Genomic DNA, 20576 nt, shown 5'->3' with positions numbered 1-20576 from the left:
TATCCAGGAGTACGGTACCAGAGCCGAGACTGTGCGTGGAGGTAAGCCCCACCAGATCTAACTGGTAGCGCTCCACCTCCCTCACAAGCTCCGGCTCCTTTCCCCACAGCGAGGTGACGTTCCACGTCCCCAGAGCCAGCTTCTGCCGCCCGGGTCTGGTCCGTCGAGACTCCTGACCTTCGCTGCCACCCATGTGGCTGCGCACCCGACCCCAACGGGTCTTCCCACAGGTGGTGGGCCCATGAGATGAAGAGAGGGGGGGTGCCACGTAGTTTGTTCGGGCTGTGCCCGACCGGGCTCCGTGGCAAACCCGGCCACCAGGCGCTCGCCATCGAGCCCTCCGTCTGGGCCTAGCTCCAGACGGGGGCCCCGGGCTTCCTCCGGGCTGGGTCCCATCTCCTCTTGTAACGATATTCATTGAGGGTTTTTGAACCATTCTTAGTCTGGCCCATCACCTGAGACCACTCTGCCATGAGAGACCCTACCAGGAGCACAAGGCTCCAGACAACACAGCCCTCAGGTTCACAGGGACACGCAAACCTCTCCACCACGATAAGGTGACGGTTCCAGGAGAGGTTTACATATAGTGTCTGTTTCAAACAGGTTGTTTTTTGTTACAGTTACATTACATTTGTAAACACAATACATTTTTCAACATTTTCAAACACAGTTTTTATTTTAAGATTCTTTTTTGTATGTGGATCTTGACACATTCATTTGACAGCAGTATTGAGACTAATTTCTCTCCATACAAATCCCCTGTTGCATGTCTGCACCACATGAGCACATCTATCTTTTCTTAGCATCAGTCACTCATTTTTTCCTTTCAGAAACCACCTATTGTTACATCTATTCTTATAGATCCCTCTGGTGAATACCAATACCAACATAGCACATCAAATAATGTTGTGCAATTCCTTTCCTTTTATGATGAACTATCTGTCTGTTGTCACTGTGCTTGAGCACGACTACCACAGACGCAAGCATGCATGTCAAAATCGCAACCGTGTTTTGTGATGGATGTCATTTAAGCACAAAGATGAGACACAATAAAAACGGATTAGTCGTGGAGAAGATGTCGAAGGGCCACGCCTCCGACAGGTATGTAAGTTTTAAGACAATCAGATGGTTCAAGAACATATAACTATTATCTATCTATCTTATCTTATCTTATCTATTTATTTTTACTTTGTTGGTTTATTCGTTTGTTGGTTGGTAGGTTGATTTGTTGGTTGGTTTGTTGGTTGGTAGATTGATTTGTTGGTTGGTAGGTTCATTTGTTGGTTTATTGGTTGGTTTGTTGGTAGGTTCATTGGTTGGTTTGCGGGATTGTTGATTGATTGGTTGGTTGGTTTGTTGGTTGGTTGGTTGGTTTGTTGGTTGGTTGGCTGGCTTCAGACTAAGGGGCAGAACAAATTGTTTTGCCCCATTTGTTAACACTGTCAGATAATGACTTGCTAAAATGACTTCATCTAAAAAGACTTGAGTTGTGTTTTAGGAAGGGAGCCATCAGAAGGTTAAGCTCTTGAAAGCAATCTTAGAAGTAGCAGTCTTGTTGTTCACCAGCGTTGACTATAATCACACATGGAATGCAAAACTGTCACTGTCAATAAATCAACTAACTTGCGTACAGTCAACATTGTCTCAGGAACCTCTTATCTTCCCGCATTTATACATGACTGAGATTTAATTTGTGTACCTGCACTCTTAACGCCTGCTGCACCAGTGTGAACGTCCACATCCTCTCAGAGGACATGGCAATGTGCCCAAACGTATGAAGCCGGGTGTGCATGCAACCTGTTTATATCTGAATGACGATGATATCCGAGTATCAGCAGTGACTGACGGTACATGACGTGTCATTGTACTCCAGTCATTATGTCACCTGTTCATCACCCAGTCTGCGTTATAAGCTGCACGTCTGCATTCCTCTCAGGGATATTGTCTTGTCTGTCTGTGTTACACAGTCAGGCTGCCAGAGCTATATAAAACAGGGACTGTAATGAGCAACACTGACCTACTTTTTCCACTTTATGACTTTTTACATGTTTAAGGATGAGATGTGTGTATTTCATTGTTTTGTTTTATCATCATGGCCGACTTTTAAAATGTGCAAAGAACAAAGACCAACTGAGCAGCACAGAGGTTACATTTTATTTTCTTATATTATATTTATAGTTTATAATAATGTATTAACTGTAGTGTCTGATGCACAATTAAATAAGCAAATCTCTGAAATGTGTCTGCTTTACTCTGATCAGTGCTTGATCTCTTACTGCTGAATATACACACGTGGACAAAATTGTTGGTACCCTTCCGTTAAGAAAAACCCACAATGGTCACTGAAATAACTTGAACTGACAAAGTAATAATAAATAAAAATGTACTGAAAATTAACTAATGAAAATCAGAGATTGCTTTTGAATTGTAGTTCAACAGAATCATTAAAACAAACTAACTAATGAAAATGGCCTGGACAAAAAAGATGGTACCCTGAACTTAGTATTTTGTTGCACAACCTTTTGAGGCAATCACTGCAATCAAGCGATTTCTGTAACTCTCAATGAGACTTCTGCACCTGTCAACAGGTATTTTGGCTCACTCCTCGTGAGCAAACTGATCCAGCTGTCTCAGGTTTGAAGGATGTCTTCTCCAGACTGCATGTCTCAGCGCCTTCCACAGATGTTCAATATGATTCAGGGCTCATAAGAGAGCACTTCAGAATAGTCCAATGTTTTGCTCTTAGTCATTCTTGGGTGTTTTCAGCTGTGTGTTTTGGGGTCATTATCCTGTTGGAGGACCCATGACCTGCGAATGAGACCAAGCTTTCTAACAACTGGGCAGTACATTTCGCTCCAGAATGCCTTGATTGTCTTGAGATGTCTTTGCACCCTGCACAGATTCATGACACCCTGGGCCAGTTGCAGCCCCAGAACATAACCGAGCCTCCTCGATGTTTCACAGTAGGTACAGTGTTCTTTTCTTTGTATGCTTCATTTTTGCCTCTGTGAACATAGAGCTGATGTGACTTGCCAAAAAGCTCTTATCTCATCTGTCCAAAAGACATTCTCCAAGAAGCTTTGTGGCTTGTCAATATGCATTTTGGCAAATTCCAGTCTCTTTTTTGTATGATTTGCTTTCAACAGTGGTGTCCTCCTCGGTCGTCTTCCCTGAAGTCCACTTTGGCTCAAACAGCGACGGATGGTGCGATCTGACACCTTGACCTTGGAGTTCACCTCTAATTTCCCTTGGAAGTTATTCTGGGCTCTTTGGTTACCATTCATATTATTCGTCACTTCATTTTGTCATCAATTTTCCTCTTGCGGATATACTTCTGAATAATATGTGCAACTGTAGTCACATGAACATCAAGCTTCTTGGATATGGTCTTATAGCCTTTACCTTTAACATGCTTGTCCATAATTTTCTTTCTAATCGCTTCAGACAACTCTCTCCTTAGCTTTTTGTGGTCCATGTTCAGTGTGGTACACACCATGATACCAAACAGCACAGTGACTACTTTCACCCTTTAAATAGGCAGACTGACTGATTACAAGTTTGAAGAGACCTGAGATGCTAACTAGAGGTCACACCTTAGTTTAACATGTCCCTATGGTCAAATTATTTTCAATCTTTTCTAGGGGTACCATCATTTTTGTCCAGGCCATTTTCATTAGTTTGTTTTTTAAATGATTCTGTTGAACCACAATTCTGATATTCATTAGTCAATTTTCAGTAAATTTGTATTTATTATTACTTTTGTCAGTTTCCAGTTATTTCAGTGACCATTGTGTGTTTTTCTTTCTTTAACGGAAAGGTACCAACAATTTTGTCCACGTCTGTATATTTGTTTTCTTAGTAGTCACTAATAATGCTGAGCTGAGTCTGTTTGTTTAACATCTGCTAAAACAAATGACTCTTTTATTATCTCATTCATTTCAGGTCACATACACATGCTAGTTTACCGTGTACAGTAATCCAAGGTTTAAAGGCGTTGCCTGTGACAATGACGGACAGAGATAGTTATAATATACCATTGAAAATGGACGAAGAGGCGACGGAAGCGCCTAGTTTTCCTGCAGACACTTGTCACGGCTGTGTGTCAAAAGGGCAGGTGAAACTTAAATGACTCCAGCTGGTGGTGCAACTAATATAATTATAAGTGTAGGATACATTATTGTTTGGTGTGCGTGAGGAGGCTGCAGTTAATGTGATTAATAATACCTGTTCTTCTCCTGCTGCGGCAAGATACAACGTCTCCTCCAGTGATCATTGAAGCATTTTCAGTGGTTTGGCGTCTATAACACGTCAGCAGTACAACAAAGTGACGTTGAATTATACCGCTTCATCGGCAATCACATGCCATGTGCCTGTTGTGGGAGTGTTTGTTAAAGTGAACATACAACATATGTTAGCAATGCCACTGTGTCTAGAAAAATGTTAGGAAGTGCCACTGGGGTTGGTGAGCAAAAAAAAAAAAGAAGCTTTTCATTTGAAACACATCTGTGTGAGTGTGTGTCTCCTCACCTCCGCAGAGGAGATTATGGTTCAATTGCTTCATTTGTCAGCAGGATAACGCAAAGATTACTGAACTGATTTTGTTGAAACTTGGTGGAAGGATGGGACCTACTGTAGGTTAAGAAAGAACCCAATAAAGTGTTTGCCACAGATCCAGTAAAAGGGGCAGATCAAGGAAAGTGTTAGTCACTTTCTTTAATGTTGCACGATAGGGCCTATGTGGTTTCTGATGAAAGAATCTGGCGTTTATTTGGTGAGGCTTGATTGAGATTAAGGGGAATGTTGGGCCTTGGTGGAGGAATGAACTCCACTGAGAGCCATTCTACTTTATATCTTATTTGCAAAGAAAATGTACACCAGGTAATGATTTGTCTGTGTCAAATAATAGAGAGAAATATAGGAATTTTGTTTCTCCCTCTCTCTACTTGGTCTCCACTTGCAACATCTTGTAAATGTCAATTCGTCAAGATACCTTCAAATGTTTTGTCCCTATGATTTTTTTTAACTTTCATGATTTTAATGTTGTGTTGATGACTCTTCTTTTAAGACCAGAAATGATTCTCTATAACAACAAACATTGTCTCACTGGGGCGATCTGTGTATATGGGAAATGGGAAAGATTGGATAGTTGTTAAAGGTCTGTTTTTGCTCAATAGATGGGAATTGCATTAAACGGTAAAAGACAAGTGAGGGAACTGTTTTCATAAATTTGTCGTACATGCATTTTTTCTTCTTAATCTTTAGGGCCAACCAGGTATGTGTCATATGACAATTGGCAAAATGTCAAAAATAACATACCTCACAATTACTTATATGCTTTTTAACTACTGTTCCTCTGAGTGTGAACAGGTTCGTGCATCCTATATACAAATGTGTGTGGAGAATATTTGCCATTAAACTTTTTTTGTACACATTATTGACAAACTATTTTGTAAATTTGGGGAAATTTTATGACAGATCCAAATGTCAAGCTGACATTTCAATAAATCATTTTGGATATTATTTTTGCATAAATCGCCCAAACTGGAAGATACCTTATATGCAATGTTTGATAATAATTCAATTTAATTCCAGATATCTTGAATTCTATATATCTATATTTTAAGAACTTTTTGGAATATCTACTGTGGATTTTTCCACTGGTAAGAATTTAACTGTTGATGAAAGAATGAAGAATGACTCATCATAAGGGAGTGTAGCCTATATGTCTCAACCAGAATTTCTACTTGTCAATATTAGATTATATACATGATTTGGAATTCTAAACAGGCAAAAAGCAGTTGTTGACATCTGCGACTGCTATTACTGCTACTGGGGATATATCAATATTTCATCCCTTTGTGTAGCCCCATATTAATTATAATAATCACTGTTTTCTTATGGATAAAATAATAATCAGACTTTGATTGGACTAATATTATTAAGTGTGTTCTGAGTTTTTTTATTTCTGGATTCTGCTCATACCAGCTCTGAATATATGCTCCAGTGCTCAGGTCCTCCTCCTGCTGCCAGACAGGTAACCCAACATTGCCAGGAGGGAGTGAGTCACACCTGAAGAGATCCTGTACCGTGTCACATGAGGTCCTCTGTGACGGCTGGGGATTTTTTTTTTTTTTTTTTTGCCTGGGTGGGGCGACAGGTACCATTGGCCTCTGAATCAGAATCAGAATCAGAATTCTTTTATTTGCCAGGTATGTTTGCAAATATAGGGTTGGTGCTGGGCACTGTGACGTTCATCTAACAGCTCAGCTTGGCTGCTTGATCTGGTCTGCTCATTTCTCACAGAGCAGAGGGATTCTAAAGAAAGCAAAACCAACCTTAGACACAAAATAAATAGTTTGATTTTTGTGTTTGCAGCTCAGGAAATTCTTGAAGATCAAATATTTCTATGTAAAAGGAAAAAAAAACTAGATTGTAAAACATGCTTTCGTATCTCCTTGTTTGGAATCCAGTAATTCTCCTTTCACCTGCCTGAGCCCACAGAGTTTACATAAAGCTACAGCTTGTCCAAAACTCAGCTGCCAGAATTCTGACTAAATCAGCTAAAATACTTACTTTTCTTTGATTTTAGATATTAATATTTAAACATTATCTTTTAAGGCTCGTTCTAATACATTTTGTACATCTTTTGCCCGGTCGTAACCTCAGCATATAGGCCCGACTCGCCGTTCCAAAACAAAGAAATTCCAAACACCCTTTTTCTCTTTTAAATCTCTCTTAAAGGGATAGTTCACCCAAAAATGCACTCATTATCTACTCACCACTATGCCGATGCAAGGGTGGATGAATGGTGACAGATTCTTGTAACGCAAGACAAAACATATATTTCTATAGTTCTTATTGTATTCATAGCATATACTCTCCCCTCTTCATTGTTTCTGTTATGCTAATATATGTTCAGTATTTTAATTTATACAAATATTTTACCTGTGTTGAGGATTTTGTATGTTTTGCATTTCAAATGATTTTTTCATATTTGGGTGTGGTTGTCAAGCGATTATAAACTATTATTGTTTTCTGCTGCACACCATGCATATTTTTCTAATATTACATTCATGGGTTTTTTGAAAGAAAGAAATAAAGAGTAAAAAAAAATGAAAGTGAGGAAAAATATAACAAATGAGGGAGTATGCTGTACGTCAAAGGTCCGGTAACTTCTTACTGTCATTGTATTGACAATGCTTTTTTAACGCCTCGATGAATACATATAACCTGCCGTGATCCCACCTCTGCTCTGCCTACAGGGCTGAACCCTGAAAGAGGGCTAAAGAAAATATGGAGCTTTGCGTTAGTGTATATAGGATTGGTTCACAGTAGTCAGGTTCCTATATAGACATTGAAACTGGTTTTACTCTCTGTAATCACTGCTCCTGATCATACAGTCCATGAAGATATTCAGCTCAGCTTCAAAACTCAGTGACGGGGGACATACTCCACATGTCTCTGATTATATGAAGATAATCAGTCTTAATAATCTAGCAATAGCTCAAGTTTCGTCATGTGCAAGTTAACACAGGGTCAGCATGAGCTTTAGAAATATCAAGTGGTTATCTTCCACAAGTTGTAACTTTCCCATTTTCATCCATTGCAGCTTTGAAAATGCATAAATGTCATTAATTATCTAAATCAAAGTTCATATCATCTTTGTATTATATATTTACATATTTCCAGCTATTCTTTTGTATTATCTCAATTACTTTATATGTTGTATGCATATCTATACTTTTCTTTCTTTTACCCCTTTTAATCTCTTTATTCTGCTCTTTTAAATCTGTTTGATTGCCCTTTTCTTTTTATTCTATTGAATTATGCCCTTTGAGTTTAAATGTCTTTTAATATTTTCTCTGCGTGTTGCTTTTCATGTCCCCGCGCAGCACATTGAATCTATTAAACATTGGAATGTGCTGTTTAAATAATAACTCTGTGCCTTGCCTATTTTTTACAAGGTTGACCAGGACTTCTTTTTCCAACCTAATCAAGTTTTTGTGGGTTCAAGTTTTGTCTCTCTATATTCGGTTGAACTATTACTACTATTACTACCTTGAAAGAAGTGACAATAGAAACACTTTCTTCCAAGCAAAAGTATAAATTAACTACAGGCCTCTGCAAGGGCGTAGGATTATATAGGGACGGTAGGGTCCCGACCCTACCAAAATCCAGCCTCTACTGTGTAGTCCCTACCAATAATACACCCGCTGTCCGTATTGTTTAGGCAATAATTATAGTACACAAAGGGTTAAAAATCAGTCTCTGCTAGAAGTCCCGCCTCTAAACAACTATCGCGCTTTGATTGGCTGTAGCGGTTTCCCGCAAACCTATATTCAACCTGATTGGCCGTCCCCGCTGTCACTCCATCTGCTTGTTAAAAAAAAAAAAAGCTACCGGCAATTTGCTAGTCCCAGACAGGAGGAGCAACAGGACGCCTCAGTGCATAGCTAATATCTGCATTTGCGAGTGTAAGTTCTGCCTTCGGTCACGTCAGCGAGACGGATTTTAATATCAGTGATGTAATTTGCAGTAACACTTATATTTGTGTGTGTTTTATGCTTGTGCGTGCGCGCGCTGTGCGTGCATGTGTGCGTGTGTGTGTGTGTAGGATGTCGAAGAAACGAAAACTGGACATAAGAGACTTCTTTAGAAGTCAACGTGTAAGTTAATTAAAAGGTTATATATTTTAGAGCCATAACAATACTGAATATAAGTGAATGACATTGTAGATCAGTACCCAGAGCTGAACAGGGACATACTAAAGGTCCAACTAGCCATGTTTAGGTCCAAATACACTGTCAAATCTAGTGTTGAAGTGGCAGAAATAATGAGAGGATTGACAGTTGAAGTGAGAGGTCTGTTTGATCAGGTTGAGTCCCTTATCAGGCTGCTTTTAGTCATACCAGTTGCATCAGCTGAGGCTGAAAGAAGTTTCAGTGCTCTCAGGAGGTTTAAAACATGGCTGAGAACCACCATGACTCAAGTCAGATTGAACAATCTTGCAGTGTGCCATGTCCATCAGGAGACACTGGACAACATTGACCTTAAAGAAATCTATCAGCAGTTCATTTCTGTTACAGAAAGACGTAGGCATGTGTTTGGTTCTTTCAAATAGGAAGAGCACAATGGACACTAATCTGTGTATATGTTAGTATTAGCGATTCCTGGCTGATGACCCTGCAGCTGGCTCATGGGCACTGGAGGAAGAAATGCCCAGCAGGAAATTATACTGACCTGTACATTTAGTGATACACCTGTTGTTGTATTATTTCAAAAATATTTATTTACAATGTTGTTGATGTTGTTTACAGTTGCACCAGAGTAAAGTTGAAAACTCTTCTAAGTTGACTCATTTTCTTTCATTAGTTGCTTTAACCTATAACATTACAGAATGCATATTCTCTTTTGATATTCAGATATGCATTATAAACATGTTAATTAAGCCGATTTATTGATTTTTTTTTCAATTATCATTGCGAATACAAAAAAAACCTATCAACTTTAGGAAGCACTTTCATATCCCACGGACCCCACCAATGTCCAAATCAAACCTACTCCCTTGGGCCTCTGTATTAAACGTCCAAGTGTCCTTTACAACAGTAGGATTTCACAACTTAGACTTCCAGTTATCCACAGCCGAGGAGGACTGGGCTATGACTTTCGCCTTCTTTTAGCTATGTCAGGTTTCTATCTTTGTGCTGTAGCAGTGAAACAGCTTAAACCGTGTTGCGTTTTGTTTTGATAGGGCAGAGCCACACCCCAGCAAGGTCCTTCGACATGAAGCAGGAACAATGCAGACTGTCAGTTGATGAGATTCTCAGACTCTATTACAGACAGATGTCCTAGGCCAACAAAAACACATTCCTGCAAACGTTGATTAATTCAGAGGACAAAGTGCAATCACAATTATTCCGCAGTAGTTCCTGGTATATGATATTGATTCACCTTGTGGATTGTTGTTGTCCTTATTATTACTGTGTTCTTAAAATGGTTTTCAAACAGAAAGGCAGCACGGCAGTGGCAGATCTAGGATTTGATTTCACAGAGGGGCCAATTACACGTCTACAATCCCATCCGTGCACAATTCCCTATTCAGTGGCGTGCTTATTTAGGTCAATCCTGGTTAACCTTTAGCTTTATAGCTTTGAGCAAAGTCACAATTCACTGAATATATTTTGAAATTTGTTCCTTGTTCAAACCTTTTATGTGGAAAATAAAAAATTTTAACATGTGTCCCATTTATTTTAGTATTTAATATGTCATTCATTTATTTTTAAATACTACTGACAGGAGAGCAGCACTTCAAGGACCAGTTGAATACCCCCTTGGATTTCCTGCATCGTGGGAATTCAGGAAATTCAATCGAAAATAGATTATTACATCAGCTAGAATGCTCCGAAATGAAATGAGGCTTAATCTCAGCTGAAACATTCACAGTTATACACTATTGCTGACAACATAAGTTTGAGGGTGTGTTTGAATTATATAGGCCAAATGACTGGCTGACTGAATACAATATGCAGTGTAAAAAACCCTTCAGAAATCTTTTCTGTTCTTCAGCTTTGTGTTCAGTCCAAAGAGTGCCGTCCTCATTGTTCTATACAGTGTCCCAGTCATTTGGACCAATCGAATCCAATAAAATCTCATATTTCTGAGATTCTCCTCTCCTCCAGTGTGAGGGTTTGAGATTAACCAGCTGCTATAAATTCACTCAACACATTGTTACTGAAAACCCAAAATATTTCAGTTCATTACAACTGCTAAACAATGTGTCGACTGTGTCATTTGATTGACATCAAACAAGGGACTTAAACGTAGGTCAAACACGAGGAGGAGACAGTGTCCGCCCTGTTTAGAAAATATGACACACATTTCTACCAGTTTCCTTCTCACAGTGCCAATTTATGTGGACAGTGTCAGTGTATCTATTTTTTTTTTATTTTGGGACACATGCTGAGGAGCAAGTTGAACCGGTCTGACGATAGAAATCTCAGCAGGAAGACGGTAGAGTAAACACCCCCCCCTCTCTCCTGTGAGCCTCATTGTCACACAGACACTGAGGACGGGTGTGTGACTGAAACGGCATCAGTACCTGGCAGCAGTGATTTTTCGTCTACTTCTTTCAAAATTCACAGGAGGCAACACACACGCTGTACGATGCAGCAGCTTGTTCTCTGATCACCGGGGCTAAGACATAATACATTCTATCCATATTCTCGCAAGTGTAACACAGGTGAGGATTAACATTTCATTCATCAGATAGCACAGTTGCTCTATGACGATGTGCTGCTTTCACTGGTTATTCCTTTAACTGTTATTGTATAAGCTTGCAAAACATAGAAATCAGGTTAGTAAAGTTTTTGCTTTATTTATATATTTGCATCAATGTATTTATGTGTCGAAAAAGCATTAATGTGATGATAGTCACCCGTTGGTAAACAATGAAATACATGAATGGAAGTAATCTGATAGTACTGAAAATTCTGAATTATAAGTGGAAACCTTTGTAATGAGACATTTTTAGATAAGAAATGATTTAATATTCAATATACATAAACACTGACATAAACTGATGCGTACTATGAAGTCATGACGTTATTGTGAAGAAATAGAAAACAAAGAATGAGGTAATGAATAGAGGTCACTTCATTTTTGAGACTCATATTTATGGTATGTTGCTTTAAGGGACGAGGTTGACACCAGTGAAGCCAGTGCAAATGTGTGTTGAGTTTGATGTATGTTTCATGTTTGACAATCATCAGTCAAAGATGATGTGACCTGAAAACACTGAGGCATTGTCACCAGAGTATCGGTGTATTCACTAACCCTAATCATGCCATCTCAGTTTGGTTTAAAAAAGGAAAGGATTCATTTTTTGAAATACCAAGATATCAAACATTTGTCGTGAGGATGATTTGTTTAACATGGTTCCTCGTTCTGCTCAGGTTATTTCAGACACACAAGGAAATGGCACAAACAGAGAAAACAAGAGAGCTGGTGGACGAGATCAAGGAGGAACAGTTTCTTAAAGACCTCTACATTTTCATGAGGAAGAAAGACATGCCGATAGAGAGGATCCCACATCTGGGCTTCAAACAAAGTACTTACCAATATTTAATCCAAAATTAATATCTATAATAAGCAATTTTAGTTTGGTACATTAGTGAGACACAGCTGTTTTTAATTTGTGTTATGTGGCAAAAGAAGGTATGGTTCACACAACGCATGTGTAGTAGGTCAATGAGCAGGTGCAAAGCAGTATCCAGGATACAAGGAAAGAATGAGGATCAGTGATTCTTCACCAATGTCTATGACAAGTTAATGAATTCAAGATTTAAATAATTAAGTTTAAAAACTGAGAAGTTCACTGACAGAAAATTAATCCACAGCTTATAATCAATTATCCTTTAAGAACATTTTCAAGGACCAGTGTAGAAGCTTTTGGAGAATTAATTTGCAGAAATGCAAGATCTTTATATTTTCATTAGTGGATAATCACCTGTTACTAAGAATCACTGAGTTTTCTTTTCCTGTGTTTGAGCCCTTTATACTCTGTTATTTATTTGGAGCAGCACTTTCACACACTTCCATGTTTCTACAGTAGCCCAGAACGGACAAATCAAACATATTATTTGAGTTATTTGAGACCCTCCTAAATGCTACAAAACTAACTTTTAAAGAAGAAAAGTCCTCAGCTTTTCAAATATTAGAATTACATTATCATAACATGTCTTTGATTTATGTCAATGTTATCTGCGCAATGTCTGATTTTACAAGAAAGATACCAAAAGAACATACAAACCTTTTAAATGGGCTCTGTGTTATCTTGATAGGTGTTTTTACATTTATAATTTATGACATTTCACAAAAGAAACAATTAAGTGATCACCTAAAAGAAAAATCCAGATTCCAAAAGACTTAATTTTCAAAAATGAATGGTATTTGATTTTGTATATTTTCGCTATTTTTCAGTTGACTTGTTTGTGATGTTCAAGACTGTCGAGGACTTGGGTGGATACCACCAGGTAATTACATATTTATTATTTACTGTTATAAACAATTTACACTTTATGGCAACACAAAAGTTTTTCTTAATACATATATATATTTATATATATATATATATAGTATTTATATGTTTAAATAATCTTAAATTGAAAATGTCTATGACTAATATTAATCATACCAAGGAAGTACAAGGACATGATGCAATGCTTTGGCTTTAACTGCTGTAGGGTGGGGCATTTGCCATTCCATTGAAATTAAATTAAATAAAAGTCTTGTTAATAATTGGTAATTATCAAATTATAAACTAACTGTACCCTGCACCTCTTCAGGTAACTGCGCAGCAGCTGTGGAAGCAAGTTTACAACAGGCTTGGAGGAAACCCCAGAAGCACAAGCGCAGCCACGTGCACTCGTAGACACTACGAAAAGTGAGAGCAACAAAGGGTATACACACCTATCATGTGGAGTGTGGGTGGTTTGTTTTCTAACTGTTTCATCTGATCCGTGTTCAGGCTACTTCTGACATATGAATGTCACAAGAGAGGAATAGTGATGAATGCCTTGCCTAAGCACCAGCCGAGACTCTTGCATGATGTCAACTTCAACAAAGCCGACGAGGACGGCCAGAGACCAGCCAAACGCACACTGTTGTCAGTGCCGCTGCAACAGGTTGGTCTACTTATTCCCTCAAATAACAGCAAAGCTGCCCTGCACTTTTGCACACCAAAAATGTATATTGAATAAATGAGTGCACTGAACAATACATTCGCCCAAGTGCCGAGAGTAAGGAAGAATTTGATATCACTCTCCTGTCTGTGTTGTACTGGCTGTTCTCAAGCTGGGCAAGGAAGCAAATAACTGTAATGCCAAAAAATAATTCCCAAAACTATTCCTACGAACACTGACAGAACATTTCCTTTTCCACAGAGCGCTCCTCAGCTCCAGTCAGATGCACATAGGAACATCTTCCCTCTGCCACTCCATTACCCTCAGTACTATCACCCAAACCGTGCAGTTCTGACCCCGTATGTCCCGATGCCCCCCCCCATGGTGACATCGCAGAGTCCCCCTTCCCCCGAGCCACAGTTCCCTTTCTGTCCACCTCATCCAAATCCAACAGACAGGGCCAAGAAGCCACTGGAGCACCTGCGCCACCTGGCAGAACAGTACAAGACCTCGTCCGGGCTGGCTGAGCCCCTGAACCTGAGTGTCAAAGCCCAAAGCCAGGAGGCCAACAGAAACCCTGCCTCATCCTTCGCTCCACCTTCATCCAGCAAGAACCCAAAGTTTTTGAACCAACCCTCACCTCTGTACACACCCCATTACCCTCCAGTGGTGAGAAACGACGGATGCGAGGCTCCAGATGGCGATGCAGATGTCACACCGTACTTGTATCCTGTTAAAGAAGGGGAGGATTATGTCATTGATGTCGACGCTCTAACAGACTCAAGCAGCCCCAACCTTGAACCTACTCTGACGGCAGATGAAGGCATCACAACTATGGCACCAAAACCCTGCTCTCCGGAAACAGATTATAGAATCTGGCCAAAAAAAGACAGCGAGGGCAGTTCAGAAGTAGAGGGGCTTAATATCAGCTACGCTCGGCCCAGCCCCCCTCAAGACAACGGAGGCAAGATGGAAATTCAGATACCGCTGTCTATGTTCCACAGCTGGCTCAGGCTTTGTGGGTCCTCAGCCCTGATTCATGGAGCTAAGCAGCTACAGACACCTCCACTGGAGGCACAATCAGAACAGAGGAACTGCTCTGATCCAGACATCCTCCCCACCAATCTCTCCCTACGCTCAGATCCCCACCGCTGGAGCCCAGCTGCTGAGGATTTGAGGCTGAGGCCGAGGGCAGCACCAAGCCCCACACCAACCATCCAGACAAATAGCACGAGACAAAACCATATCACCAGCTACAAGTCTTTGCCCTCAGGTGGCATTCTGAAGCACGCATCCAGCCGTGATGTCTACCAAGTCGACCAGCAGGATAATATTCAGTCGTACGGCTCCAACGTCTCACGATGCTGGGACACCTATGACAAAGAGACCCACATCCGAGGGAAAGTCGCATCCAGTCCCATCACAGTTCAGCAAGACTTTACCACAAAGTCCTTGTACCAAGACGCACCCAAGGGAGGAAAAGAAAGGTCGGAGATGGCGCCCTCAGCCTTGCTAATGGTGAATTCCAGCTCTCTGCTGCACCTCACCACTGAAGAAGTGATGAAGCTGAAGAAAATCATCTCGAGCTCATCATGAAGATCAGTTCAGATTATACCTCACATACTCCAACATCACATTAAAGCTGACCGTTACTGTTATGTTATGTTGCTTTTCCATTTACCAGTTATCTGTTTCAAAATGACTTATCTCTGGATTCATAAAATGATCATTTAATGAATAATTTTAATATGAGATGAAACTTGTTTTTTATGTATAATATGCAGTTTCTTTTTTTATTTTATTTTGATTAATTTTGTACAGACATTTCTTACTTGTTTGACTATAATACATTTTATCCAAATAAATTAAGATATATAAATAAATTAAATGTTTCATGACTCATTTGTTGATCCTACTGTTAGCACTCTACTATGGGCTTCTTTAGATTAATCCAGTCAAACAATTGTTTAGTCAAGCTTATCAATTTCTCTTCTTTAGAGGATTTTCCAAGTCATATGTTTGGGAGATTTCTTTGGTATTTAATGCATAGTTGATGTTGATGTAATTGTCACCTACTGGCCCAGCATGCTTGTTTGAATGTTTATATCCGTTCTCTTCTCTGGATGGAGACTTTTTTGATTAAAAGAGTGGAGTGTATCCCAAAGTCATTGCAAGCTCAATGGAATGACCCTGCAACACCCATACAATCCAGCCATATACAGATTTCTACCCAGTCTTGTTCAACCTGAAACGAGAAGGCAAACAGCGCTCAACGAGTATGACTGAGTGAACCTTGGTTCAATCTTGAAAAGTCTAACTTGAAAACTCAATGTCACCAACACGAGAAGGGTGAATCAAGAATAACCTCATGCGACATTCAGGGAGAGGTGTGGAAACCTGTGGCACGATAGCCAGAGATACAGGCTTTTTGTTATCCCACAATCTCATTAATCGTTTTTTTTTTTTTATAGACAGTACACAACCGTGTCATTTAAGTGGATCATGGAACTTCTTTCACAGCCCAGTTAACAATAAGCATTCATAGCTTGACGTGTCTAATTAATCATCTGTTATTTTGTTTTCTTAAGGAGGGGCAGATTTAAGGTTTACGCTGTTTACTATCATGGAGACAGTTTGTGTCTGAACTTCTAAATTCAAATCTCACAGTTGCTGCTCCTGGTTTTAAAAAACATGATATGGGCACTGTGTTACTGTGTGTAAACCATCAGGTAGAACACAGACAAACCAACTGTGTTCAAGTTATCACTTTTTGTGTTTCTCACTTGCATTTTTTGAAGCTTAAAATACGCAGACATCTATTATCTATTATGCTAATCACTATAATCAGTACGTCCTCAGATTAAAAACAGGATATGTGGAATTTGTAGGGTGTGACATGAAGGTGAAATAGGACACTCCCCATCTGTAAAAGTACTGGGTCTTTGTTGTGTACACATTTTTCTCTAATTACGTAAAGGACATGTGACCACCTTTAATTATATATACATGCCACATGAAAAGGACTTAATGATGGATCATAGTCACTAAGCCAATTAATCACGAGCAAAGTTCACCCTTTTTCTTTGTGACGTTAATTCTTGCTCTTTATTGCGTTGTAGTTTAGGGTTCGACTCACTTGCAAAGGAAACCATGTGGAAATATTTTTACATCATTAGAAACAGCAAGACCTTAATACATATTTTAAAATAACACAAACTTAACAATAATCAGAACCTTCAAAATACACAGTACTGTATGTCAGTCATTTTAAATAATGAGACAATAAAAATTACTAGTGTATTTTGTAATGGTTCAAATACCTTAATTTATTTTACATAAAAAAGCAAAATCGTTCATTAGTTTGGAGATCACCTTAATTTACAGTTAACAGGTTAAATCAACACAACTGAGAACTTTAATTTGAAAAACCATAATTCATTTGTGTGTTGGCAATAAACAATTGTTTTCCTTCCGTGTATGGTCAAAACACCTCGGCTGGGAGGAGGCAGATTGTGACAGCTGATCACCAGGAAGCTACATGCACTGTATCAAGGTAGAATGGCATCCAGGAGGTGTGGCAACAGGCTCCACCATCTTTTTATACAGTCAATGGACGGTCATCGTCCATCATCATGTGGGCAAGAATCCACTGGTGGACAGTCTGAGGGGTGCAAGCAGGCCAAACTTCTTCTCCTTTTTCAGCATGTAATTATTAACGACTGGCTGTCAAATAAGGTAATAGATAGATTTATATTGACTAGAGATTTACTGTACATGTAAATGTCATAATGTTGAAATGAGACCATGAGAAAACACTACATGCTTGGATTCAAATTTTGTTGAGCATTTAAATAAATATGAATTAAATAAATAAAAGATTTATCTATCTCCATCAATTTGAGAGTGACAGTGGGTTCATTTTTGTAATCATACATATCACATCAGATTCAGAGATGGCACCATTTATCATGTCCATGCTTGTTTCCTTGACCAGGCATGGTAACCGAATAAAACGGGTTCTCACTCCTCCAGTGCAACTGTGGTAGGGTCATCAATAACTGTGAAGAATAAAACCAGAGAAAACTGTTGTACAAGTACAAAAAAAAGACATTGGTGCACTTAATACGCATCTCAGTCCTACATTATCATGGTCACAAGTGGACAGCTCTAAAGCGCCCTGAGGACAAAAGTGTACTTTGTGAACCTACTTCAATATGTGTACGAGTACTTTTTGAACAATATTGTGACAATAATGTTAACCGTGATCATTTTGGTATAACCGTGGTATGACATTTTCACATAGTTTCATCTCTACATTAATCAAGTACCTATTACACTGCTCAGCATCACACGTCAAATCAAATTAAATTTTTATTAAACTGTGTACGGCACACTAATTCCCTCAGCCCTACCTTGCCCATATCTCCGTCACAAACACAGACACATTGTCTCTTACAGTCGCACTGATAAACATATAATTAGTCTTTGTGAAGGGAGATGACGTATGTTGGTTACTGAATATAGCTTTCATGGATATTTGAGATTGTCTTTTGGCTTATGATTGGATCATTTGAGGACTGGGAATTTTTGCAAAGTCATCAGATGTATTACTGTCGAAGCGGCTTCCAGGAAGTGGTCTTCAACAAAAATGTCTTGCCATGAGCTTAGTTTCCTGGTAACACACACACACGCACACCTGCCCAATTAGAATTCCAGTTGGAAACCACAGCACGCATCACACTCCCTTGGCATTTGAAACTATTCATGCATGTATCCGTCAAAACAACAGCTCACCAAGCGAGATTTGCAAAATTCTTATCACAGCATTTACTGGTATGAGGATATAGTCCCTTTACTAACCAGACTACGCATCAAACATTAGCTGTATCTTCCTTATCGCTGCAACGAGGGTGTGAAAACATCTTGGTACTGGTTTTATTCACCTGCTGCAGAGGGAAATATATTTCACAAATTGAAACAGAAAAGCACCTTGATACGGTGTGGATGCTTACACATTTTTACTCCAGTATTTTAGTTGCATTTACATTGACAAACCACTCATGTGTCTTTGCTGGGCTGATTGTAATTTTCTTAACTCTACTTAAACCGTCTCTGCAAAGTACATTTCAAGCCTCACTGAGTTGACATCTGAGATTATGTCAAACTCATGTTGTGTATCACTGAGGGTAAAAAAGTTGGCAGTGACTCATCAGATGTTGTGTACAGCCATGACACAATGGAGAAGGGTGGAGCATCGCTGGGAAAACAGTCGACTTACGGTCCAGTAGAAAAACAGACTGTTGCAATCACACAATGAGTTCTAAAAATAAAGAGTGAAATATTTTTCAGCTTTGATTATTGCTTACAATTATTGACCCACAACTGCGTTTAGATATATATAATTTTGGCCACTTTAAAATTTTCATTGAACTTAAATGACAATTTTAGTTAAAAATTTTCCACTCGTGCTTTGTCAGACAGTGGTATTGAAGAAAATTCACATTCTGACAGAGAAACTACTCTTCTCGGAATCAAAAATATCCTGAATGCTGCACTCTCTTTTTAAATTTTCCCATACAGGTGCTTTATTTATACTTTAGTTCCGTTGTCATGTTTATGTGAAATACTCCCACACTTTCAAACGTTTAACTTCAGGCATTTTGTTGTCTTTTCAACTCTCCTTTGAGGGAGCTGCCAGTTAATCGCAGGCTAATTTTAGATGCTGCCGGAGCCATGTAGAGAGTGTATTGCCACCAGAGTTAAGTGTAATGTTAACGAGACATGTGTAGTGATTCTTATATTGCCTGAAAGCAGGGTACTATTTCAGTGCATGGCTCAGGCACAGAAATCTAGCTTGTGATTTGGTCTGGTGGGTAACGCAGGGTAAGAACCGGTACCTAACCCTGGGTGTCAGTGTATCACCTTTGGCACTGATGTGACGCTCTACTTTATTTTCACTGTATGACCTCCTTTCGGCCATATAATACATAATGAAATCTCTGATCTGTCCTTTCTGGTTAATATCCTAAATTGAAGCCACTTAGTCTTAATCACCCTCTGGGGGATGGCTGCAGTTTACGTCCTAAACTCCACGTCCTCCATGATAGTGGATGGGACATCAACACATCAAATAAATCATTTTTATTTGATGTTATGAAAACAGTTTGAAACTTCTCGATTGAGACCAACTCGCGAATGGTGAAGCATGTGTAATGGCGTGTGTAATAACGTGACTTAGATAGCATCGGACACTTCTGCACGGACTCTGGCTCCAAATGATGTAAAAATGGCAAGATAACAGTTCCTGTATCAGGGATATTTGAGCTTAATTTCTATACAACAGAGAAGCAGAGAGATGTCATCTATCTTTATATACGTTCTTGGCCATATTAACCTGAGATCTTATAACGGATGGTTAAGCAGAGATCATTGTACAGGCTCACACACTAGAACAAAATGCAGCTGCTAGACTACACTTATTTTCAAAGAAGAGAACACATTACGGGTACCACACTGGCATCACAATTCCTTTTAGATTTGATTGACTTTTACAGCATTAAACACAAAGGGTCCAGAATAAATTTTAGAATTAGTGATCAGACTAGAGCCCTCTTAATGCTCCTATGTCTGACTTGCCTTTGCTGTTGGAGAATATGAGGGCAGCCCTGAGGAGATCAATCCTCAGTCTACTTATTGTGACTTGTTTATAAGTCACTGGTAACATTGGTTTAAAAAAAACAAAAAAATATTCACGACTGCTGGAAACACAGATGCACACACAAAGTTACACAAAGCCACCATTGTAAAAGCTGGACCCGGACAACTTCCTCGCTGGTTTCTTCATATATATGAAGTCACCAGCACAGCCTGTTTCTCTAGAACATCTTTTGACCAAAT

General features: G+C 39.3%; 1 protein-coding gene across 1 annotated transcript; it reads left to right on the top strand.

Moving 5' to 3' along the window:
• The first annotated feature begins 1075 nt into the window (after window positions 1-1075).
• Window positions 1076-15275, top strand: arid6 (AT-rich interaction domain 6). The gene is made up of 9 exons (XM_061072426.1): window positions 1076-1101; window positions 2589-2634; window positions 2901-2967; window positions 3147-3204; window positions 11952-12106; window positions 12979-13031; window positions 13344-13441; window positions 13526-13682; window positions 13941-15275. Exons 1-9 carry the CDS (start codon window positions 1076-1078, stop codon window positions 15273-15275), a joined length of 1995 nt encoding a protein of 664 aa, XP_060928409.1.
• Window positions 15276-20576: the final 5301 nt, after the last annotated feature.

This window comes from Limanda limanda, chromosome 1 (assembly GCF_963576545.1).
Source record: "Limanda limanda chromosome 1, fLimLim1.1, whole genome shotgun sequence".
In the NCBI taxonomy this organism is placed as follows: Eukaryota; Metazoa; Chordata; class Actinopteri; order Pleuronectiformes; family Pleuronectidae; genus Limanda; species Limanda limanda.
Note: the sequence above shows the minus strand (reverse complement) of the source record. Positions and strands in the feature narration are given on the sequence as shown.